The sequence below is a fragment of the Ambystoma mexicanum genome, chromosome 3q, assembly GCF_040938575.1.
Source record: "Ambystoma mexicanum isolate Mex_15411 chromosome 3q, UKY_AmexF1_1, whole genome shotgun sequence".
Classification (NCBI taxonomy): domain Eukaryota; kingdom Metazoa; phylum Chordata; class Amphibia; order Caudata; family Ambystomatidae; genus Ambystoma; species Ambystoma mexicanum.
In genome coordinates this window covers 1,131,664,527-1,131,691,078 of record NC_090926.1, presented here as the reverse complement: position 1 = coordinate 1,131,691,078, position 26,552 = coordinate 1,131,664,527, and the positions used below count along the sequence as shown (strand labels likewise).

At 44.8% G+C, this 26,552-nt stretch overlaps 1 protein-coding gene across 2 annotated transcripts in view; it reads left to right on the top strand.

Annotated features, from left to right (window-relative positions):
* The window catches only part of LOC138447677 (C-type lectin domain family 4 member G-like), a 473,303-nt gene that overhangs the window by 330,926 nt on the left and 115,825 nt on the right, over positions 1-26,552 (top strand). For both annotated transcript variants that reach the window (XM_069603941.1, XM_069603940.1), the window contains 4 exons: positions 8,867-8,956; positions 9,048-9,131; positions 11,689-11,778; positions 14,229-14,380. In XM_069603941.1, coding sequence (XP_069460042.1) covers positions 8,867-8,956; positions 9,048-9,131; positions 11,689-11,778; positions 14,229-14,380 — 416 coding nt within the window. The remainder of the gene's footprint in view (positions 1-8,866; positions 8,957-9,047; positions 9,132-11,688; positions 11,779-14,228; positions 14,381-26,552) is intronic.

Below are 26,552 nucleotides of genomic sequence, written 5' to 3'. Positions count from 1 at the left end.
ATACGCTGTGCAAACGTAACGGCACATCATTGATTGTATCCAGGGTTTGCTGCATCGGAGATTCTATTGTGTCAGATAGCTTTGCTCCACACTGCTTTGCATCACATTGTGCCACGAGCAGTGAAGCTACGAAGTGGGGTGCACCGAGTCCCTTGCTGGAAGAGGAATCCACCTACTGAGGCTAACCGATGTCAAGAACCGCAAATCCCGGGCTTCGAGCGCTCCTCTCCCGTGGTTGTTGCGGGGGTGCTGTGGTGTGGGCTATTGTGGGCTTTGTTGCCTTTGTTGCCAACTGTGGAGCATGGACTGGGCGAGTCTCGTGGTCCCTATCTATTGTGGAAAATGATTTTATTATTTGCCAGAAGGCAGGGAGAGGGGCTATGGCAGCCCCATGAGCCATTCGGGCGCGCCTCTGACAAATAATACAATATTACTGACATTCACTGGGAACTTGGTACTTCATCATCATTTTTTACTATTTAAACCATTTTTCTTTCTCGACTCTACACAGATCTGTTATCAAGGGTTTTTTAGGTTTCTAAATGGTTTCTTAATGGACTTATGTATGGACTGAACAAGACTTTCCTAGCTTTTTTAGATATTTGTATAGTGATCGTTGATCTGGTTGTTCTTGTTGTTCTCGTTGATAGTGGTTCTTAACCAATTATTAACAAATTTGGCAAATCTTATAGTGCCAGGGCCGTGGAGAATTAACAATACCTTTGGAGCTATAGAGTTTCAAAATACTACAGTTACTGAGTCAAAGGGGGCGGTGACTCTGGTGAAACGCAAAGCAATCTCAAGTCTTATGGCTACCCAGGGCCCGAAGAAACATAGGAAAGTAACAGAGGGAGACACTGGATTCTTATCTACAAAAAGTAATCTGATTGGATGAGCAGATTAGGGTGGCAGAGCTGGCAAAGACTTCTACTGAGAGGCGGGCCACCCTGCGCTAGCCCCCCACACTGAGTACTCTAGAGCCAGCTAGGCCGGTACTCTGGGCAAAAGATGGTCCGTGCCAATTGGGTGATTTTAATCTGGTGCCTGGCATGGGTGTTGCCAATGCTGAGGTACTAACTAGTGAACTACTGCTACCCCTGATGAATTTTATGATGAATTTTAAAACTGGTATCATAAATATTCTGTTGATTTTAGATGACCTGGTAAGGTTGTTAAAAAAAGGAGGTTGAGGCATTAAGCATCCCGATTGGACAATGGGGGTCATTACGAGATTCGCGGCAGGGGGTTAACAGGGCCGGTAGAGCTGCCAGCCCCGTTAACCCTCTACTGCCTCGTTACAAGTTCCGCTCGCGGGACCCGCTAAGGACGCCTGGTTTTACCAGGCGAGCGGTCCAGCATGCTAACAACGGGCCCATTATTAACGGGCCCGTTGTTAGCATGCTCCCCATTCCCAATGAGCCCTATCGGGGCTCGAATGGGAATGGGGATGGGTTCCTGGAATGGGGAAATACCGGGCCCTCCAAGGTTGGAATAGCCGGGTATTTCCCCATTCCAGCAACCCGGACCCGTTACCCGGAATGGGGGTAGCCATGCCGCAAATTGCGGCATGGCTACCTCCAAGGTCGTAATGACCTCCAATGTCTGAACTGTGATCTATCTGGGAAAGAAGTTGGGCCAGGAGTCGTATGTCTACCAACAGGGCAGTCTGCTAACCCAGGGGAGAGGGTGAAGTATATGGAGAATTCTAAGACTCAAGACCTAGTGGTCCCAGTGGAAATACATGCCCCTTCTAATCACCACCCCCGCCAATATATGCTCCCCTCGATGCCAGAGCGACCCCTTAGACCTATTCAGCGATTGAGACCTTTGGGTACTCCCCACAGGGAGCAACTGACAAAAAGGGCGGCGACATTGCTGGCACAAGACAAGGTAGACCGAGACGGTACCCCCTTTAGCTGTCCCCAGAGACCTTACCACTGGTGGGAGTGATATTGAATGTACCCATACTGGAAGCTGGGTGTAACGTGGACTGTGTGTCCCTGATTAACAAATCAACCCAGTGGGTCAATTCAAATATCTGGGGTAGTTCTATTGATCCCTGTTTGACACTAATGGCTCGCAGAGTACGATGGGTAATTGTAATTGTTTATTTGTAAAGCGCTTATACACAAGTGAAGTGCTTCAAAGCACTTCAAGGTGGGAAGGGAACAAGGGGATATCGTCATCATTCTTTGGCATTGAAGATTCTGAATGATTGGTGGGTTCCACGCCCAAATCAATAGCTGGGGACTGTGTTGTGCTGACTTTTAAACATGCACAGGTGACTAAGTATATGGTTGAGTCTAACCTCGGTACCCCCAGCCATAATCGCATGGCTTGGTTGGTCCCGTTAAATTTCTTCTATCCCCATGGTAGAGAGGCAGGAAGTGCTGCACCAAGGGGCACGGGTTTTGTTTTCCCACAAGAGCCCCCTGGCTCATGTCAAGCTGCCAATCATGTAGCACAGCACCATATGGCCGGGTCGCATGGAAAAGGGACCAACTGGGCATGTAGGCAGTGTATCTGACTCCATGTGTACCCGGAAACCAATTTATTTGCTTGGCCAACATGGACTATATCAAGTGATGCCAGTCGCCAGTGTCGGGCCACAGACAGTCTTTGGGGGTGGCACATAGTGTTGCTCTGGGCTCGCTCATTGTGGGCGCAGTGGGGGGTGATCACATGTCATTACTGTCATGGAACGCGCCCGAAATTAAAACTAGGCTGGCCTGCTTGGAGACACAGTCCATACTGGGAGATATAGATGTCATCCTGTTTCAAGAGAAGTTGTCCTAGGACGAGAATAATGTGGATGTCGTAGGGCCGCATTACGACCCCAGCGGTAGCCGTGCTGGCAAAAATGGCACAGCTGCCACCAGAGTCGTGTTTTTTACCAGCGTCTGGCTTTGGGGAATAACCAGGGCATTACAGCCCCGGCGGTCCCACTAATTCCCCAAAGCCAGGCACCTGTAAAAATTACTCCCCATTCCCATTGAGTCCTGTAGGACTCAATGGGAATGGGTTTGGGGCGTATGCACTGGAACTGTGTGCAACAGTGCTGGTGCATCCCTCAAAGTCTGCAAGCGGGTGCCTTTCCTGTACCTGCATTAAGAACTCGGAGTATGGCGGTCTGGTAACAACGGTGCCGGTAATTTACCGGCACCGTTGTTACCGGACTGGCATACTCATAATGAAGCCCTTAGTCTCATATTTGCTGCTGGCGCACAGAAATAACTGAGGGAGAAACTATGGTGGTCTATGTATTCTGGTTAAAACGTATCTGGAGAATCGGCAGGTGGTCCTGAAGACCCCAGTGCCATATATATTAGCAGTAAAGATCCACTGCTCAGGTAGACCTACTAGTGGTCAATTTGTATAATAGCCCCCACAAATCACATGGCAAGAACTGTTTGGGTGTGTTGGCTTCAGGTCTGGAGGAGCTCTCCCCTGGGTTGTCTATGGGCAATGTGTGTTTGATGTTGGGGGTTGATTTTAATGCAAAACTGGGGGGTGGTCCTGGCAACACACTGTATGATGACACAGAAGATGTGGCGGCGGGGATACCCTCACCCATTATGATGGACTCTGGGCTTTGTGTGGAGGACTTGCGCCTATGGCATTATCTATGTGAATGGGGATTGTGTGCTGTAAATGAGCGACTTGGTGCGGATATCCCAGGTAGGGTCACTTTTTCTTTCACAATGGGAAACTGCACGATTGACTACTTTTGTGTCTCAGTTGAGTGCTGGGGCCATCTAAAGGGTTTTGGTGTGGTGGATAACATCTGCAGGGACCATTTCCCCATCAAGCTCGGTATCCACTCGCCACCAACGGCGGCTATGCTCAGCCAAGTGTATCCCTTGTAGCTGTCCTTGAATGCCTCCCGGCAAAGGCTCAAATGCAGGCAGGATAGGAAGGCGGATCTATTAAGAAAGGCAGGCCAATCAAGCCCACATGAACTGGCGAATTTGCTGTGAGAATTTGGAAAAGGGCGCTATCTCAGGGGAGTTTGCTGACCAAGCTCTCCCTGCTGTTCTCCGGTGCCCCTGGCAAACGAACAGGACAAGCAAGGGAGTGAGGAGGGGTTGAATCTGAGTGTACCAGAGCTTGGGCGAATCTTCTCTCTACTTTGGGCTGTTCAGGCATATCAAACAATTCCATTATTGGTGCTAGGTCCCATTACAAGAAGGTTTTGGCTACTTGAAAAAGGGCAATTGAGGAGGAAGCATGGGAGACCCTGGTAGGCGCCTCCAGGGACAATGACGCCAAATTGTTATGGGAGATTGCCCAGCGGGACCCCTTTTACAAATTTAAACTAGACACTCAGATTAGCAATGTACCAGATAAGGATTGATTAGAGCATTTTTCTTTTTTATACAGTGCTAGGAGGGGGGTTGAGCATTAGGGGATTAGCGATTGGGGGCAGTTTGGGGTTTCTGGCTGGGGAGGGCACAGAGGCAAGTATTATTTACACAGTGGACAAGATTAAGAGGGTGATAGGCTGCCAACGCCGTTACCGAGCACCGGGTGCAGACAATGTCCCGGCAGACTTATTCATCATGGCCCTGCATCTGTGAGCCCTGGTATTTTCACAGGGGTCAATGCAATATGTGCGGGTGGTGTCATACCGCTCTCATGGTCCACAGCTATTATCCAGCCAATTTATAAGAAGGGACCTCGGGCCCCCCTACCTCATATAGACCTATGTCACTCCTAGATCCTTTTTTTAAGATGTTCGGCCATTTCATTTTGACAATTCTAGAGGATTGGGGTTTGAGTAGTGGGATATTATCCCCCGTCAGCTGGGATTTCGGCAAGGGCTGGGTACGGCCGAGCAGGCGCTCAACCTCTATCTGGTGACTGCACACTCACTATAGCTGAAGTAGGAGCCTATCTATTTGGCGTTCATCGATCGGAGCATGGCATGTGATAAGGTTAATCGTTCAAAGCTGTGGGGCATGGTGAGGTCCATGAACTGCCCTCTGGCCTAGGGGAACATTCTGGCCAGTTTGCATGATTCCACGCAGGTTTGCATCAGGAGTGGTGCTAATGCGCATTGCACAGGTTTTTTCTCAGTTGAATTGAGGGTACACCAGGGATGCGTCCTGACGCCTCTACTTTTCTGTCTATATATAAATGGTCTCTATAACCATCTCTTAAAATCTTCTCCCGATGTCCCAAACATGGGCAGTCAGTCCTCACCGGTCCTTGTGCACGCAGATGATGCCCTAGTTTCTGATTATGCTGACTTCATGGAGGGGCTATATCTAGAGGTGAATGCAGCTAAGTTGGCAGTGATGGCCTGCTGGAAGGGGAGACGGAAGATCTAATTCAGGAATTATGTGCTGTGGGATCAGTGGGATCCCAGGGTTGATTCTTTCGATTGCCTGGGGGTTAGATTCTCTGCTAGTTTCTGGGGCACCGACCCACATAACTAAACAGGCGGTGGGTTTTAAGCAGGCTCTGGGTGGGGTCTCTGGGGCCATGTCCATGTTTAGAGCTAGACCAATTGATCTATTGTTGCAACTGTACAAGGGCAAGATCCCCTCGGTTGCCAGATTTGGGATAGAACTGTAGGACTAATCTGATGTTAGTGTGGTTCAGACAGTGGAGAACCATTTCTTAAAGAGACTGCTGGGCTTACCAGCCTTGGCTCCAAATTTGGAGTATATGCGGAATTGAGCTGTACGCCGATTTGGGATGTGGTTTCTCTGCAGCCAGTATTGCACTGGCTTAGGTTACGGGGCAATGGGAAAGCTATAATTACCCATGAATTGATTATCTCTTTGATTGACAAGGATTCGGGAGGCAGGGTCCCATGGCTGTCTCATATTAAAACAGCTGTTGGCTATTAATGTCTTGCTTCTGTATCCACCTTGTCGTATGCTTTCACGTGGAGGGATAAAACTATGGACTGCTCGTTTTTATGAGTTTGCGAGTTTGAACAGAGAAAGTACAACATTATTGAAACCTAAGAACTGAAGGCTAATGACAATCATTTCCCCAGGTGTTCAGAGCTATCTGTTGTGTTGTGAGTTACCAGTGGATCGGGTACTCGTATCCAGGGTACGGTTTAATTTATCCCTCTGCGGGTAGTGGTGGTAGCCTGGCAGCGGAGGAGGGGTGGATGAGTGCTGACCGGTCCTGCCCTTTGTGTGAGGTGCCCTACAAAGACTTGGCCCATTAGGTATTTTTTTCTGTCTTGCCTATGTGAGGGCTAGAGGCTTGTTCTTAAGACGTTTATTGAAGGAATTGGGTTTTGCACAATATCGGCCTGCCCTGATATATTTGCTGTAGGTGGATACACCACATGTGGGCTGGTCTTTGCTCTCATATTTGAAATCAGCACTCTATTTGCAGAAACCATAAGTCAGATTTTCTTTATTTATGTGTCATTCATTTGGTAATTTCCAGTTGATTCTGGTGAGATAAAAGTTATCCACCTACGTCTCAAGGAACGGTAATGGCCACCTAAAATGGGTTTCTTCTTGATCTGAAAATGTTTCAAATTTGGGAGTTGGTGAACGGGTGGAAGGTGAAATTAGGAATATGGGGAATATATTAATAATAATAATTTAATTCATATAATAGCGCTACACCCATAGGTCTCAGAACGCTGAAATAACAGAAGACATTATTATCCCACAAAGTGGTACTCAATTTATCGACCTCAGAAGGATGAAAGGCTGAGTTGACGCTGTTGGGATTCGAACCTGCAACAGCAGGTTGCACACAGATTTCAGGGGCAAGCACTTCCCCCGCTGTGTTATCTGACCGGGTGCATGTTCCTAACAGTTATACTTTTTGTGAAAACGGCAGAAAATTGCTACACAGCTGTGCAAAAAGGTGCAGACCTGGCTGTCATCTTATTTAATTCCCCACGATTAGCTGAAAAAGAAAATATGTATATTATGGCAGTTATGGGTAAAATTATGAAGTTTTACCACATAACTAGTTTTTTAACAAAAATATGACATGAGAACACATGGTGAAAACAAATGGGAATTGCCATATGTCTGCTCCAGACTCTTAAATCAATCCACTGAGGGGCTGGAGTGGGAAGGCAAGAGAAGGGTAACTGTCCAATCCTAGTTGCGAGAACTCTTGCAAGGTACTTCCCCATGAGGAAGACACAGAGCTGCTGAAATGTACCATCAGGGAGAGCTTCTGAAACTTACCATCTGACAGCTGCAAGGAAACACCACGGGGGATTGCTGAGAGTGCCTCTGGGTGGAGCTGTCGATTTCTTGGAAGGCCTAAAAGCTGACTGGTCCTAAGGTGGGGAGCAGGAGGCCATCCTTGAGAGTGGAGTGACCAGACCCCTACCATATCTTTACAGAGGGTCTTGACATGCAGCGGCTGTCCTGAACTTTAAACAGAGGTTTTCAATGTAAGTAGACTTGAGCCCTTTGTAACCAAAAGTTGGGGAATCTACTGGCCTTAAATCCTTTCCCTTTATAGTGGGCGGGGTGGGGGGGACTGTGAAGATCCTTAGCCTATTTAACTAAAAATATGAATTTAATGAATCCCCTTTGGCAGTAAACTACAGGGCAATTTTGTTAAAATTTGAAATCAACAAAGCTCACTTCCCTGTGGGTGCTGAAAAACTATAGCCTATAAATTAATTGGGTAATCCTTTTTGTCCTGTTGACCCTGACTTCCTTAAGGAAGAGGGGTGTATTTGTTCATACATCAGTCACATTTTTTGTCCAACTTTCCACAACATAGGTCTGTCCGTGGAGGGGTTTCTGAAATCCAAAATTATTTATTCATCCTAGTTTTCTGTCAGATTTCCCAGCCCAGACCAAAGTAGGGGGGGAGTTAAAAACAAACTGCTAATTCACCCATAGTTTATTTTAGAACAAAAGCGTGGGTTAAATCATAATTGCCATATGCATTTGTCCAAATCTGAAAAACCAACCATCTAGCCTTTTAATCACACAGGAAAATCTAAATTGCATACCACTACATATGTAAATTGTGTTCACTGACCAGTGCTAATTATTTCTTGAAGTGATATTTTTAGAAAGTAAAGAATTGTGATTTGTGGCCTTTTCAACACACTTGTGTGATTTATTTATGTTGAGAGAAGTTTATTGTGTTGCACCACGGATAAACATCTAATTCAACTAAATAAAAATATCTATTATCTCAATACCCCTGCCTGTTTCTTGGCTTAGTGTGGCACAGGGGGAGAAAGCCTTGGTGATATTATATTTTGTTCAGACAGGGCTAAGCAAACTCAATATTACACAAATAACGGTATTTGGTGTGGCGCTTTAACTAGGGGGGAGAAGGTCCTTCCTGTGTTAATAGTGGTCCTCAATAGATATCGTTACAATGGTTATCCTTCTCCCTGTAGGCCCTCATCATACCACCCCCAGGGGACTATCAGGCAGCAGCCTCACCTCCCTGGGCTCATGGGAAGGGGTTCCCCCCTTTGGAGAAGTGACGACATCTAATGATTTGTCACAGTATCCCCATTAAATTCATAAATAACACTCTTGCCTCACTGGCGCATTCATTGCAACGTAGATGCTCAGCTTCATTTCTCAGCTGTCACTATGTTGTTTCATGAATGATGGATCAGCCTGCCTCTCAAAGTGGCATGTGTGTTTACTCTGGCCACAAGGTTGTCTATCTGGATCATTACTTTCTTTTGTCTAAGGCCTACTAATAAGGTCATATCTGTGCTAAAGCAGCAGACATATGATTTTATGAGTGAAATGTTTTATTGAAAAAGACAGACAAGTAATATACATATGCATTTTAATTGGTTTAAATAACAGTTTTATGAAAATGTGGTCCCAGCTCAGACACATTATCAAGAACTAGGATAACAAGCAAGTGACTTTTCTGTTTTTAGTGTCGAGTAATCTTTCGGACGTGATGGGAAAGCATGAGCAATACCGAGCAAAGCAGGACAATGACTTACAGGACTTACAAAAGACAGTCGGTAAGAGTTTCTAAATGTCGTCTTCCAGTTAAAGGCCTTACTCTGTCCCGGGTTTGTGAATGATTCCCCCTAAAGGATGCGTCTGCTTCAGATTCCCAGGGTCAAAATGGCGGCAAAGAAAGAGATAAAATCCGAACCGAAACGAAAAAGGCCTTGGAAGATCTGAAGCAGATAGGTAAGAGATTGCACTTGATAGTGTTTCTGAAACGGCAGTGTATGACAGGAATGAAATTGGCCAAATTCACCAGGGCTTATACATCAATTGTATGTTATTGTTAAGATCCCTGTTATCAGAGAATATTTGTATCCGTTGCACTAGGAGATGGGTTCAAGTCAAACGAAGACAAATATTCTCTTTTGTATGGCCGTATTCTATATCTGCCACAGGTCCGTTTTGGTCATAAAAATGTGTGGTTAAGGGTGTTCAGTGGTCACCTACTAACATTTCTAACTAAAATAATATCCGTAATTACCTGGCAATGCTCAAACAGCCTCACGGCACTGTGTGGGATTAGTTGTTAAGGTACATGGATGAGGGTATGCATCAAATTCCAAGGCACATACATATCAGGGGTAAAAAACAGCAAAAATGATTGTGAGAAAATTATAGAAATGTATAGACATTCAGAAAACAGATGGGACATTTCCTCTAATGTTTGCATCCCCAGAATAGATCCTGCTCCCTCATCAGACTGATCAAGGTCTTCAGATCGCAAGTCTCAAGGCCAGCCCACAAGGAGCGCGGGACGTGAAGTGACACACAGTACATAGAGCTGCAGACCAATGGATAGGGTCCCAGAAAGGAAGTCCGGGGGGCGGGGCAGTGTGGGCAGGAAAATGCACACAGGTAAAGGATGTGGCGCCCGCTCCGCTGAGGGTGGGGAGGAAAAAAGAGTGACCTTGAATGGGTCGGTCTTTACCATCCGCATCATCGTTTTCATGTGGGTGACCATTCGGACACAGGATTCATTAGACGTGGGACGAGCATCGCAAGTCACATGCTCACATTAGAAATGGGGGCCTTCTTCAGTTTGCAAGTGTGATTCCTGGCGGATCCAATATCCTTCTGAGTGAAATAAATTATATACCATAAAGTTGAGCAATAATAACACCTAATACTGAAGCCCTTAGAATCCAGCATGATGCGCTGTGTGAACTGGAATGTATTACACAGTGATTGGAAATCCACTATTCTTTGCAACATCCATTTTGCACAATTTTCACTTTTCCTTTCTGGTGGGCACATACCACCTTAATCCATTAATATTCAATTGATAACCTTTGCCATCTGGCACTTCGAGCTGGGTGGGAATAAATATATTGTGCAGCAATCTTCTCATTAGTAGGTCTGGGCTAACTGAACTCCTCCGAAAACCTATGAGGAGGAATTTGGCGCACACTTTGATACACAATAAATTATTAACAACCCTCAATTCAGCAAAATTCCTACCTGTAAAAAAGGCTAAAATGAACAGATTATTAAAAAAGTCAATAGACTCTTGAAAAAGAAAACGGTGTGACATCGTTTTGCTCCTGGAAAAGTACATACCTACTTGGCACTAAAAGTAATTGATTGGTTAAAAAGGAATCACTTCACAATTGTAAATTTGCTGGAAAGGTTTTCTCGATTCATTGTGTGGCAGAGTTGTGAATTTGTGACCCACTTCATAGTTGCCAAAAATCCTGCGCCCAAGATTGCTTAGTAATTAACGTTTTTAAGAGGGCAGTATATGACATATGTTTTAAAATGGGACGTTCTTTTTCTGTTCCATATATCCTAAGTTTGATAATATGGCCCCATTTATTTTAAGTGCTCACTGACGCCACATGCAGTCACTTCTGAGCACTGTTCCTCTTGGTTTCCATGTTGTGCTGGTTTTGAAGCAAAGCACCTGGACTATTGCTTGGGGGTTACTGTAATGATGGAAGCTATCCAGCTATCCTCTCTTCCCTTTTTTTTTAACCAATGTATTCAAAATATTCAACAAACAAGTAAACACACAATAATATCAACATATAAAACCGAAGCCCCTTTAAAATTCCACAATAAATAAACCCTATCCTCTCTTTCCTGGCAGCCTTTAAGCCAGAGTTAGTGCACATTGGAGGTCCAAGTTCCCAGGAATTAGTGAGCACAGCAAGACGATAACAGTTTGTTTTTATGTGCAGGCTGTCAAATGGTGAGTTATTTTTCAGCCAACGATGATGCCCGCCAAACAGAAACTTCATGGTTGTTGTCCTGAAAAGGCTGTTGTTCGTGTACTTCTATATTGTCTATTCTGCAGTTTGTGGTGCCCAATATGGGACTGTGATCGTCAAACTCATCCATAAGGCCTTCATTTAAAGGCGCAGCTATCTGAATTGAGTGTTCTGCTGTGACCCTACTCCAAAGCATTCTGATGTAGAATCCAGACTGAACCATACTTTGTCATGTCAGCAGACCCTCAGAACATCCTAATAGCTATGATGGTGTCCCCAATATACCCAGCTCTCATTCCTTCCCATGATCATCCATAATGCCGTGGGCAATAGCTTTTGATGGTCATCAGAGGTTTATCGGGTCAGCTGTGCCAGACCTAAGGACTGCCAGTAGAAGTGCCGAAGGTGGGTCACTTAGGGAAATATCCCTGGTATTAAAAGTACCAGTATACATTGCACAGCACGGTGACAATGGTAAAGTGGTGTGTGACACTGCACTCTTCTGGTGCTTGACATATTTTTTGTGTTTCCAGTTTCTCACGATCGAACAGAGTCAAAAAAGGAGCGAGATCGAATTCAGGCTGACGTGAAGACGGGCTTAGCTGCGCTCCGGGCAAATATTGGTATGAACGGTTACGTGTGTTGGCGGTGGGGGGCGGGAGGGATGCAGCTTTTTGGGTACACCAACTGCACATTAGAAAAAGTCTGCCTTCATACTGATGCCAGAGCATGAGTACATTAGTAGTGTGAGCTTAAACTAGTGTACTGCTGGCTCAAAGGCAGTGAGTAGTTTAGTTTTCTGGGTGCTTGAGCATAGATGAGTTGTTACAGTTACAAGTGCATGTAATGACAAAGGCATAGGGACCAGGTTACAGAATGAGCAATGTGACAACAGCATGGCAAGTGACAAAGGCATAAGGACCAGGTTACAGAATGATCAATGTGGCAACAGCATGGCAAGTGACAAAGGCATAAGGACCAGGTTACAGAATGATCAATGTGGCAACAGCATGGCAAGTGACAAAGGCATAAGGAACAGGTTACAGAATGATCAATGTGGCAACAGCATGGCAAGAGGATACGTATAGCTGGGAAGCAACTACTCCTCAGGCTGACAAGCAGTGGTAATACATATAGCAATAGTGATGGTACAGCAATAGAATAATTAAAGGGAGAACAATGAACTAATATTGCTGGGCAAAGGGCAATTCTTTCACTTTGGATCTAAAAGTCCACAAGGAGGGTTCAGCTCTAATGGCTGCAGGGAGGAAGTTCTAGCTCTTGGCTGCTAACACCGGGAAGCTCGACCCCCCCCCTGCCGTTGTACCTAGCCTGGTTAAAATGACGTTCTCTGCAAGGCTGTAGTGGCAGCAAAATCCGTCCTGGGTCAAACCAGCTAAAGCAATGTAACAATGGAGAACACTCCCGTTGTAATGACAGGACTTAATTTAGTATTTTAAATGATTTCTCCTGGCTTCCAGTAGAAAGTAACGATACTCATATCCAGAAAAGGCAATGAATGGCCAAAATGGTATGTATTGGGTCACTAGTGGGGCAGTTTGAGACTCGGGCATAGGTGGTCCAACTGCCTCCGGCTCTACATGTGGTTCAGGATGATGATGGCAATTAAGGGATCTAAGGCCATCTTCTGAAGCAGATGTAGGTCCTAGAATGACGGCAGATCCACATTTATATCTAGTGGATAAAATTGCCTTCTCCACTGTCTCTTATTAATGCAGTTTTTTCCAGGCATCAATGTGACTCTACCTGCAGGATTACCTGATGCTGCCGCCTTGACCGTAAAATAGCTGGCGTGTCCTTCTGTAAATCCTGAGTTGCTGTCTTGCCCCTGTGCCCGATCACTGAAACACAGACACTGATTGGGCATCTTGCGCCTAATATGAACACCAACTATGCATTTGAATTTCCATTTTACTCCAGCAGTTTTTCCATAAAGTGTGTAAATCATTGTACATACTTTGTTCATTAAGGATATCCCAAAAAACATTGACAGGGTTGCTACGTTTCAGTGCTTGGTTCTGCATAAAAGACTACTTTAAGAAAATACCAGATTAATTATCAAATTCAGAACTGGGCCTCCTTCCCCTTTAAAACACATATACGATATGTTTCAGGAAGACCCTGGTGTGGTTAGAGTAATGTACCAGCCATGATGGGGATAATCTTCCTACTTTTTTCATATGTTTCTTGGTCATGATGAAACATTATTCTTGAAATGCTTTTCTGGATGACAAAAAATGAGCAAAGAGGCCCCCTACCTATTTCACATAACAATGAACATGTCTTAAAAAAAACAAAAAGTCCCATCTTCTTTTGTGAAAATGTGAAGAGCAGAAAAGTGTGCAGATGCCTTTCTTCCCATATATTGGGCCCATCTTGCAGTACTGAAGAATACAAGATGGAATGGAAGCATTTGCTTGAGTGGTGAATTCTCCCATTTTAGGCAAAGGTATGTCACGACATGTACAATCATTCTAAGTACCTACATTTTCTTTTTAAAACGTTTCCAAAATATACATTTGCAATGGTTAATTTTACATGAATATTTCTTAGGAAAATATTCAGCTCCATTTTACATGCAGTCTCATAAAACATTCTTTAACAAACAATTTCAGCTGCATTTAGAAATGAGAAAGCTACTTTTCGGTCCTTCTTTAAACCTTAGGCCTTATAAATATATATGATACTCTTTACATATTTACTGTGCTTATATCTGGTAGTAAAGGCATGGGACCCATTTTGTACACTCACACCAAAACACATCTATGCTGTTGCATGTCAGTCGTCCCCTATAGAGAAAGCCAAAAACACGGTTTATCTGCTGCCTCCTATAAGTGATGAGTTGTTTGGGACCTATGCTGCATATCACGGTATCCTTCCAACCTACTGCACAATGACACTAACAGGGAGGGGTGGCTTCAGATGAACTTGAAGGACTTTGAGACATTATTGAATTAATCGGTTCCATCTCTGGGCCAGTTTCACAAGTGTCAGAGAGCACACCCATCACAAAACTACCCCTTAACAGTGCATCCTTGTGTTCTCTTTGCAGATGCTATCTGTGAGGCCTGCCCACCCGGGTGGGAGCGGTACAGCAAATTCTGCTACTTCTTCTCGAAGAACGCGTGGAACTGGGAGATAGCTCGCGACGCCTGCATCAACCAGGCTGCGCACTTAGTGGTCATCGGCAGTTTGCAGGAAGCGGTATGATGTGCATCTCTCTTTGAACCTATATTTTTGTGAAATGAATAGTATGGTTTTATGAGGTTCAAGCTATAAAAGTGGTGAGGTGACAGGTGGTGCCCAGTAACATGGTTCATGGGATGGAGTGTGTTGGGATGGACATGAGCCTATCCCACCCCCCTGGGCGCTTCCTGGTAAGGCGAACACCATATGAGGTGATATAACATGCAAGGGGGGAGTAATCTGCAACAAGTAGTGGCACTGTAGTGCTTAGAAGCAGATACTTGGCACCAGAAAACCCATAGCCCATGACTCCATTTTGTATTAGACCCAGAAAGGATAAGCTGCAGGCTCGTGCTATTCACGTTCCCTGCTCACTAGGCCTAATTCCTGCAAAGCAGACTGACTCCAACAGAGCCTTGTTCCCACAGAAGTCCACTTCCCCCTCATTCCTCCAGTGTTGTGACTATTTAGTATCTTCCAGAGGAATGTGCCTTCAGGGCGTGAGACCTCACCAGGCTTCGCGCTGTGCACATTCCTCTCAGCCAAACTGCCATTAGGCCTCTAACCCCCCCACCCAGCTAGGCCAGAGCCAGCCCCACACCACTGACCCGGCCCCAACACCTTTGCAATCCCTCATAAGCAAGCAATCCCCTATCTCAAAACAAATCAAGTGTCCCAGAAGATCTAAGAATGCGCAGCTGTATTACTTCCAAGCATGAAAATATATCCTTTGTAACACGAGGTACAGGGAGGAGACCTTGAGTGTGGGAACTGCGCTATCAATGAAGCCCTGAATGTGTGGGTTAGCATGACTGTATTTTATCCTCCCTTGCCTTTGGCATCATTCCCCGTGCCGCCCAGCTTCCTGCCACAATGAGTCAATATTCAGGCCTAGCATGTTTAGTTTAGACAGGAACAATGTATCAATGTGTGACCCGACCTTCACCACAAGGATGAGCCCAGCTGACACACGTGGATCCAGACCGACGGGAAAAGAACTAACCAATTACTGCCTGGCATCCCCTTTGGAGCAGGCTCTTGTGTAGGGTGCCTCCAATCATTGGCACCCATTTGTTCTGTATATTATGACGCATGTGACGTTTTTAAGCCCCTGTTTGTAACTGAAAGAGTCAGAGCGCTCTCGAGCAGCAGATTCCTTTGCTGATATTTGTGTTCTGTACAATTAAACCTTGTTATTCTTGCAACTCTATTTCCTGGCCTATTGCCCTATCGGGTTGTGTTTATTCTGAAGTGTACGTAAATAGGGACTTGCCTTCAAGGGCATGCAAGACAAGGGCAGTGAAAAGCTCTTGTATAAGATAAGTGACTCTGTCATGGGCTACACTTTGAGCTAGTCTTGTTGCATCTGTTTAAATCTATTTTCTTTTTTAAAGTAACATTTTCGCAATCGTAAACCAATGCCATATGAAGCTACATCTACAATGTGCAGGCGGCACAAAATATCCAAATCTGAACGGAGGGAGCAGCCTCTCTCCCGTATTCATGCATCTTCCAGTCACCATGCTTTGTCTGACTTTCACTATGTACTCCCTTTGACCAGAACTACCCTCCTCGCATATTCACACCTTCCCATCCCTGTCCTCAGCCCTGAATCGCCTCTGAGATTCAGACCCTCAAAACAAACATACACAGTGAGCTACGAGCTACGATGTTGGTGCAAATCACAGACCTGAACCTTTCTCCAAGCATACAATAATTGGCATGCTGCCTCACCACTGGACTCTGGCAGTCCTCCTACATCACAAACCTAACCTCCTCCCTCTGCAATTAACTCTGTATACTTTCACCTACCCTCCAAGCTGTGCTCACACCTCTCAAGCCAACATCCATTGCCCCCGCCCTGTTTGCTAATGACTTTGCTCATTACGTTTCCTCTCAAAACTCTAACATCTGGGACACTTCCACACCCCTCCTCTCTCTCCCTCCCCACACCATCTTTTGTCCACCTCCTCTACTCGCTGTTTCTCCTCTCCTCTCCTCGCTGTTTTGACCAATACGACTCCCAGGACCTGAACCTGGTTTGACCCCAGCTGCACCATCTTGGAGCCTGGTTCAACAACGGCGAACCGCCTAAACTTGGAGTAAAGAACTTTGCAGTGACGCTATCCCTCTGGTCTATCTTTTGGGGCCCTAGAAGAAAACGGTTAAGTCCCTTTCTGAACCATTTTCAAGACACATCCTTTTTTAATTAGTGTATTTGTTCTTTGCTAAGTATCGAGGGTGCGTGCTTTGTTTGTTTGTTTATTTATACAGCGCTCCAAACCCGAAGGTATCTGGGCACGGCACAAGTTGCTTAGAATACATGTTACAGGTTGCATCATTACATTCTACATTCCTCTCTCCTTCTTTACAGAGACTGTTGTTTATAGTCATCAAATGGTTCTCCAGAGAGGATTCTTTGAAGCAAGCCACGCCTTCTTCAAATATCTCCAATCCTGATTTAATTGTAGTATTTTACTTCGGTACATAACTGACCATAAAAATGCTGAATGTGCTGGGTGGGCCAGATCACATGTGTATGTGGGGACCTTCCCCAGCACCCTTACCAGTGTCCAGTACTGATATGGATGAGGAGGGAAGGGGTGCATTCCGTTCTATGCGCCACAATAAACTGAAGCTCCCTATTTTCTGCTGAAACGGAGACATCCTTTACCAAATCCCAGCCAGAAAGCATGTCGGAAGGATCTACCGCAATATCTTAGACCATGCTGTCACTAAAGCATGGTCTCTCCACCATTGTCGGGAATTAGAACTCCTATAGCATAAGCAGATTTTAGGGTATGCATGGGCTGGTGTTGTAAAATGCTCATCCCAGCAATGGAGGCCATGATATTCTCTCTTCTATGTATTCTAAAGTGGGCGCATGCAAAATGCCACCTGTTCCTCTGGCCTTGTGACTTTGGGCTGTTTCAGTGTGTTAAATGGGACAACTTGATTTTGATGAAATAGATATTTCATGCTTAAAGTGTTGCTGCTTGAAAGGTTTAAGTGTGCAGGAGGAGCGCCACATCGCAAAAAGGCATTGAGTATGAGTACAGGGAGAAATCATGCAATGTCAATCCTCTACTTTTTTATGCTTTATCCCTGCATTTGGGGTAGTGCCATGTGATGGAATTCCTTTGCATCTCTACAGGTGATTTCTCTAAATGGGGACATGGCAATTCCTCTAAACCCTTACTTCTCCAATCTCTTTCTAAGCCGAGGGCCAGATCTCTTACATTATGCCAGCTCTGATGTTAGGTAATTCGATTGATCTACGGGACGCAGGACCCACAGTAGGTTTGGTTGTTTTGAGAACACTGTATCTCAATGTGACTTTTTTTCATGATTCCATAAGAACTGGGCAAATGGCCCGATTATGTATGATAATCTGTATTACATTGGGTCTGGTAGTCACAGTACTCACTGGTGAGGTCCTTTTAGCTTAATCCAGATGCTCTTACCAAGATTCTTTGTTTCACATTTCTGACCCATGCCTTTGGCTCCACCCACATTGCCTTTTATGGAAAGGGTTGGAATATTGACTTTATGTCGACTACCGGGGCTGGTAACATCGGTGGGGAAGCGTGGTGACAAGAGTACTGTGACGAGAACGAACAGGTTAAGTATAAAGAAGATTACCATACACAATTGAGACATTTTCCCAGTTTATATGTTGTCCTAGCTCTTGAGGAAATACCCAGGAAACTCTTGGCTACATACGAAGACGCCCTGAGAAGAACACACGCACACACAGTTAAGTAACTGCTCAGCAGGTGTTCATTAACAAGTCACCATGAATTCGTTCCACATAGGTTTTGCTCCACAGCTTCCTGAATGGTAGTCTCCGGGGTAAAAAATTTAAATTGCAGGATACTAGTGTGAGACAGGCATGGTATCAAGAGAGGCACAGATTTAAAAGTAACAGTTTGAAAAGCTGTATTTAATAAAGTTCTGTGGTTGGTGTAATACTTAACTGGTCCACAACTGATGTTCCTAAGGGCGGTCAATGTCTGTAAATCCAAAACAAAATCTGTCTGTGTCTAAACCTATGCTTGCCCTCACGCTTTGACAAAATGTGGTAGGAAGTCTTCTTAAAAGAAAAATAGTGGCTCCAAAAGTTCTGCCAATGTCATAAAAGGTAGCACAATCAAAAGGATTGTTCGTTAGACCTTCTCCTCAGGATCTCCTCAGGATCTTTCAATATTTTCAAACAACTTTCTTGTTCTTTTCTTGTTCCTTGGGATTCCATTGCCCAAGCTTCAATTATTTCAAGTTTCAAACAGAATACAATAATGTTCCTCATAGGCCTCTGAGGGTTCCCTTCCGCAAGCCTATGCCACTTTGATGCAACATACAAATGTTCACTTTCCAATACCTCTGTAGGCCTCTCAGGGTTCGCTTCCCCTAGCTTAGGTCAGTTCCACTTGTCAGGCTGCACGCTTCGTTAATCACAGTTCTTTCAGGGGCAGTATCACAGACTTCCGCGAACGCCAGGCTCTTTGCTGCTCCTTAGTGTGACCACTCTGATAAATAACCTCTCTTCTTTTCATCTACTTTCATAAATCTCTTAACTTTCCTGTGTTGGGATTTCCTACACCCCTTTTCACACTTCCCATGCCTTTCATGCTTTCTTCCTGCCTTACTGGGCAACTGGGCACACTTGCACCTGTTTCCTGATCCTGTTCACTTCACTGTGCCTCTTGCACACTCTTTCCTTTTTATCGTGCTCACTTGCAATCTTTTCTTGCTTTCGGGTCGTTCGCCCCCTCTCTTGCTTTCAGGTTGCTGACACCCCTTCCTTGTCTCTAGCGCCTTTCACTTTTAAAGTTAATTTCTCCTTTTAACTCTACACTTCTAGCGCATTAAACTTTGCTTCCTCTCTGTCTTCTATCCTTTCGCAACACTTGCAATATGCTTTCCGTTGAACTTTCTTTACCTTAATTTCACTTGCAACAACGTTTCATTTCTGCTCCAGCCAGCCAAAGCACGCCACTGGCAAGCGTTCTTCCTCCAGTTGCTTGGGTTGAGGTCAGGGTCTCACCACCTGCCCCTCTGCCAACCTTGGGATCGGTACACGTCCCAAGGGAACAAGTAGTTCTTCAAACACGGCCAGCTGTTTGCAGTCTACTACCTTGCTCCGGCTCCTTGGAGACATGGCTCACTAACGACACTGCACCCACTCTGGCACACCGGGTCAGCGTCTTGACACTCCGTTCTTTTCCAGGTTCTCTCGGTCTTCCTCACTGCTTCCTTCTGCTTGGTTCCCATGCTCCACACTGCATCTCCAGCTTGTTCTTTCACTTGTGCAGAACCACACCTTTTAAAGTCCTCAGTGGAGTCAAGTGGAGTCAGGTGTGCACAGTTGGAGAAAAGTGCCTGATCTTGCCTGACTCTAATAGTGGGACAATTCAAAGGTGTTAGATGGTAGGCCCCACTCTGTCTTCCTATGTTGTTTCTATGGGTAATCCTCATTGCTCCTGATTGCCACTTCTTTGTCCCAGTACTTATTGGAAATGGGGTGGGGGAGATGGGGTGTGATTGGAAATACCCCATAAAGGCTGAGAGAGAGTGTGATGATGTATAACTTGGAAGGGGGAATACTGTGTCTCTGTACCAGTAGATGTTACATGTGTGAAAATGAGGGAAGATGTTTTACCGCAACCTAAAGAGGTCATGGGAGGAGTAAGGTTATGTTAAGACAGTTCTTCTGAAGTCCAACTAAGTTTTTTAGCAAAACCATTCAACTGAGACAGTGCAGAAACTCCACTGTTAGTATAAGGTTGTACCACCTGAGTTCATGGTAGGATAGACCGAGCAGCCAGGCTTATTTTAGGAGGGAGAGAGGGTTGTAGAATCAGTACAAAGGAATTATAATACAAATGGCCCAAATAAACACTGAAACACTATGGGCTTCATTCCGAGTCTGGCGGTAACCCTGCCGGTGCTACCGGTGGATTGCCGCCGGACTTGGAATAATTTACCGGTGCCACTGGCTCATCACGAGTCCGGCAGCCGGGAAGTCAGGTGCTGGTATATTTGTTAATCCCCATTCGCATGGAGTCCTATCGGTCTCTATGGGAGTGGAGACATGGAAGCACTGGTGCCGTTGCTAACGGCGCCAGTGCTTCCGTGACCAGTCTTGCTACCATGGTCGCTGCGACCGGCAGGTTCAGACCATCGGGCACATCGGCACCGGCAGGCAGACTCACAGTGAGCTTACCGGCACCCTTGTTTCCGGACCAGCAAACATATAGTGAGGCCCTATGTTTTTGTAAAAATAAATGGTTTATTTAAATACAAGTAGGCCCAGATAAATCTTGGGGGGGAAATAAGAACTATCACATTATATATAACCACAATTATAAAAACACAACACAGTCCCAGGCATGTAATCTTAATTGGAACACCTAACAGTAGTTCTAGGGAAGTCAAAACCAATAGTTACCTTTGGATTACTTACAGTACTACAAGGGTAGTAGACCCTAACAGTTGTACCGTGACGCTCACCAAGAAATCACTTATTAAGTCAACTGGACAATATACTTTTCAGAATAGTGGAACACTTATTCCAGGAACAGGAAAAACCTATAAATCTGATTTAGGATAACACAATTATTCTAGGGCAGTTGGGTCTTGGGGTGTAATATTCAACTACAATTGCTTTTCAGTTCACAGGCTAATAGAAGCAATAACTATACCTTATTTTAAGATCACAGTTATACTCAAGGTAAGTAAACCCATTTGATTTAATATTCAATTATAGTTGCTTTTCAGTTCACAGACTAAGGGAAGCAATAACTCTATAAATTATTTTAGGATATCACAGTTATACTCAAGGTAAGTAAAACTATATACTTTTGTAAGGAGCTACCAGCAACCTAAAAGTTAAGTATGACCTAGGCAGACTTATTGTGGACAGGCTAACAGCAAGTCTGGGGAAGCAAGATCCAATTAGGAACACTCATACCATTATCCTAACAGGAAAAATAAAGTGAAACAGCATTACTTTTGGGAAGAGGGGAACCAGATTCTCAGGTGAGTAAGTTAACCTTCTATCTACTTTCTGTTAGAATGGCGAGACAGTTTCTAAGCAAAGTAAGACTTTGAAAATACTTTTTTAAGAAGGCACAGAGCTTATTCAAGGTAAGTAAATCCTATAAATACTTTTCAGAATGCAGAACATATCTAAGGAAAGTAATAACTTTTTATAACTATTCACCCCGAGGGTTTAAATTTACCAACTAACTCTTTTACAAGTAAGTACACTTTTCAACACCTGTTCTACTTTTCAAGGCATTATCTAGCCCATCCCAATTCTAGTACATGAGTTCTCTCAAAGGCAGAAGAGGTAACCTAGTGGTCTAGGAGCCAGCAGTAGGCAGGTCGAGATAGGCTCAGTTGCAGGCAAAGTCAGAGTTCCTGAGGAATACTGGGCAAACAAGTAAGTAGTTCACTTTGAAAGTTAGTTAGGGTCCCAGGACTTCAGAGAAGACACCCTAGAAGGATTCCAGCAGTGGGCATGGGTGAACTGGACGAGAGACCTCCCAATCACAGTAGCACCCCAAGGATACACAGGAATCACAAGAGACTGAAGTTAAGTAAATACCTCAGCACAGACGTGTTGCAGCAGGAAGACTTCAGGATAAGCAGCCAAAAACGTGGTCGATGGATTCCTTTGTCTAGAAGACGGAAGACAGGACTTTGGAAGGATTTTGTGCAGCAGGGATCACGAAGGAAGGCTCCCAGCCAGATTTTCCTCATGGCTGGATGTGGCTCTGTGGATTTGGCACCGTTTTCAGGAGCACAGAAGAAGGAATATAATTAGGGGACTTTTTAGACTGGAGTCATATTTCTCGAGGTCCAGCAGGATGCCCACAAAGTGTTAGCAAGATTCGGAATTCAGAAGACTGTGCACTGCACAATGACTCAAGGTCCCAGGGTATTGAGGTATTGCAGCCCCACAAGGTCGCTGCTTGATGTGGAATGACTCAAAATGCAAGTCTTCTTGGTTTTAGTGGGTCTCATGAGGCCCTGCTTTGGGGCCATCGTTTCGGAGTCCCCAGGTCGATTGGAAGGAAGGGTAACAGCAGGCTCTCCAGTTGCTAGAAATTGTCTCAGCCGTATTTTCTTCATCATTCTCTTCGGTTTTGGTTCCAGTGGTCGACTTGTCAGCAGCTTCCAGCTTTAGAGTTTTTTATCAGGAACTACAGTACAACCTCTGCATTCTCTCCCTGCATTTTACAGAAAGCGGCGGTCTGGCTGTCCAATGAGGACAGTCAGCACCCCACTGGGAGTTGTTCTCTTTCAGACAAGGAGGAAAACAAAGGGCTGTGGAGTTTTGGACGGCTCCCTTGCTTCCTGCCTTTCCAGACACGCTGGAGCCTGGGCGGGGAATCAACATGATTTCCGCCGAAGCCAAAACAGCCACTGAGGTTGTTTCCACCTGGAATGGCAGGGGCAGACCTCAGAAACAGCAAGCACACAAGAAATGGTGAGGTTGAATTAACAGCCTGCAAGTAATAAAGACTAAACGTGGTAAAGGTAAAACCACTGACACCAGCCATTCATGCAAAACTCTCAATTGTAACAAAATATTACCAGGTAAGCAAGAAAGGAGATACATGTTATCCCCCCAGCACTCCCTATATAAAATGGAAAGGGGGATGAAAATCCCCCTTTACTACTTTGGAGCTGTAGTTCACCCAAGTACATGAAAGAGAAATTAACAAAGGTAGCCCATAGGGGCAACCCAGCCTAAGCCCAAAATGAAACTATAACTTCAACCATACACTATGGAGAGACATAAAAAGGTCACATATAAAAAGAGTAAAAAACTAGATGAGAGGGGAAAAAGATTCCCCTTTACTAGGGACAAGGTAAAATAGTTACCTAGTCAAAGCAAAAAGTTCTTGGGTTGGCATAGGTCAGGAAGATTTATCATTGATATGAAAATCTTGGTATCCGGTCATTATGTCGAAAACATTTTTTCGACATACAAATATGTCGAATCAAAAGTGGCGATTTATTTTTAATCGAATTTCTTGTTTTTTATTTTCAAGGGTTTAGTTTTGTTTAGTTGGCCAAAAAAAGATGTTTTTTTTTTAAAAAACGGGGTATTGTGGTCCCCCCCAAAAAAAAGGCATTCGAAAAAAATACATTTCGGCAATTCTGATTCGACATATTTGTATTTCTAAATAGTGACTGTCGAAAAAGTCACTATAAACCGAAAATCTTACCTAACGGTAGATTGGCCCTCAGTAGGAAAAGAGAGATACAGCGTCTCGCCCGTGGATACATCATTCCCAATCCCCAAGGACCCTCCACCCAGGTGATCGTCCCCGCTTTTCCACCACCCAGGTACTGGATCCAACAGCAGTGGCCGTCCCCTGGCCACCTGAGAAGAGGATCCAGGGGGAATAGGAGTGAGAATACCCTTGACATTAGTCAATCATAATAAGTCACTTGCCCATGTAATTCTCCTCATGCACTATCACCAGGCGTCAATTATCACTAACCAATGGATAGGGGTTGAGGGCACACTTTGAGGCCTGGTAGACCCAAACCTTGTTTCCATTTAGAAATCAGCTTGCAGTAATTAGTGCAATATGAAGGTGGGCATGGAAGCCCATGTTGCTGTCATACATATGCCAATTAATGGTATCACCAAGGCTTCTTCTGCCCAACAAACCACCACTGCGCCACTCACAAGCTCTGAATGATAGGTGGCAGCAGAACTTCCACCAGATTGTTGAGTTTCATGATTAGTAATCTCACCCATTTTCTGACAGTCTACACTGGCGGTTTCGCACCATTCCCACCCATCCTGAATGTGATGAATAGATTACTGGCATTTCCTGAACAATTTGAATTAATACAAGACGTTGACTAGTACACTGCTGATTTCAAGAAAGGATTGACTAGACCTACCCCCCACTGGAAACTCTTCAGTAACCTGATAATCAGAGGGTCAAGATCTGACAAGTCCCCCCATGCCCTCCTTCATTGCAGAAAAAGAAATGGGACGCTCATCGTCCAGCCCCTCCTAGTCTAGTCAATGTGGATGGACTCACAAGGGACCCGAAATGGGAAACAAATAATCTTTGTACACCATTATGAACGCAGGTCAAAGGGCCTCAAGAGTGAGGGTTGTGAAGAGGACAAGAGACAAAAGGGTTAATCCCTGGATTAGTGCATGAATGAAAAGATCTCTATTTAGCAAGTCAGCTATTCGGAAAGTAGAATTTATACCACAGAAACTAAGAGCTGATCTGTAGAGGCATTTCGAAATACTTCAATCCTGTGCACATAGCCCCAGTGGTGCAAATGGGGTGTGGGAGAAGGACAAAATGGAGAATGCAGTGCAGCCTATAGGGATAGGGATGGATGTACTCATCTGAAGTGTCAGAAGGCCTCAGGCTCCTTCAGTCCTCAAGTCACCATCCACCAGTCAACACTCCACGCCACACACAATATCCAGGGCTTGATTAGCATTCCTGATTGGAAAAGGGAAATGGCCTCTTTAAGGCTAATCAGTAGACTTCCTGCTTTGCCCCAGCAAATCAGAAGTTGAATGAATTACAGAGGCACAAGGCAAGAAATGAAGTGTGAGGCACTGTGCTCCACGTCCATAACTAGTCATTTATTTCTTCTGCTTGGCCACACTTTTCACCGTGAGAAGGCTTTTTGTTTGTGCTGTTTTTTCAGCATGTTGGTCTCTGGTTTTGCCCTATGTTTTGGGATGGCACTAGCTTGAAGCTCGGATCGGCCTAGAGTCATTTGAACCATACCTACCTGAGCTTCGCTTAGCTTGCCAGGCCTATCGCTAAAACACTTTAAATTCCAGTGAGCCAGGCACATAACGCAGGAGTGCCCACACATATTTTAACCTGGAAGCAGAGGAGTCCTTCCATCCAGGTGCTTGAGGCATAGCCGACCTCCCAATTTCTACGCAAGGATTTGTGCTGCCTTGAGGAAAGTGACATTTTGCATCGCCCGCTCTGTAACGTGCTCTGTAGCTCGCCTCATGCAATATTATGCTTTCCACCTGAACACCCAAAATGATGCTTATAAATGTAACATAAATACAACATCTGTACTTGTAGAGTAAGTTACCAATGTATTAAACAAGAAAAGGACACATTATTTAGCTATGCTGAGCAAACTGTGGAGAATCCTGCAGAGAATCCTGCTGACCCCCCACTAACACCCTACCTAGAGTCTCCTCCCACTCTAGGCACATGGCAGGAGACCTAGAGTCTCCTGCCACGTGTCCAGGACAGGGCAGACGCTTGCTGATCCCAATCCTTCGGGTGTTGTACTTTGGGAGGATCACCTGGGTGGAGACCAGGCCCAGGGAGGTGGGGAGATTGGGCAGGGTGTGACACAGTATTTTTCCTTGAAAAGGAATACTGTTAACACAGACTTAGAGGAGGAATTGTCTTATTGCCATTTTGATACATCTCGATCCCCTATTAAGGGTGAAAGAGTGACTCCTCTTCGTGTTGAACCCAAGAAACCAATCTTTTGTACACCTAGGTTCCCATATCCCCAAAAAACCAAAGATATTCCAACAGGAATGATGAACATGTAACCTTTTCTGTCCCTTATGTCTGATAAATCTTCTCTTAGGGAAGACTATCAATCTTAAAACCCTTTCGAAGAATTAGAGAAATCAATTGTGTCCAAATCAAACTACAAATCCCACAATCCTTCAGGAACTGTGAAGAAGAAGGCGGCTACAGAGGCATATAGAAGTCCAGGTCAGGCAGGCATGGTCTGTCAGTCGATTTTAAAATGTCTAAAAACAATAGGATGTAAAAGCTTTTTGTCTTGCTCTGGTAACAATACCGTATTTTGCAGAAAATAGTACTGGTTGCTCAATGAAATTATTCATGTTATGTGAAATTAAAAATAACTTTACTTTCTTTAGGCATTGCCACTGTTTTTATATTGTTCTAGTATTTTGAGGGATGTATTTTGAAGCAAAACAATACATTTGGCAATAAATACAGCGAGGAAAGCGGTAGTCCCAGGGTACAATATTGGCTGAATGTCCAGAGGAGAGTAAACCAGTTGGTGAAGAAGTGCTTTGGTGGGACTTAGATCTAGGAAGGCCTTCTATTAGATGGGGGGAGGGTCGAGAGATGGGCTGAAAGCGTACCGAGACAGAGGTAAGGCCCGAAAGGTT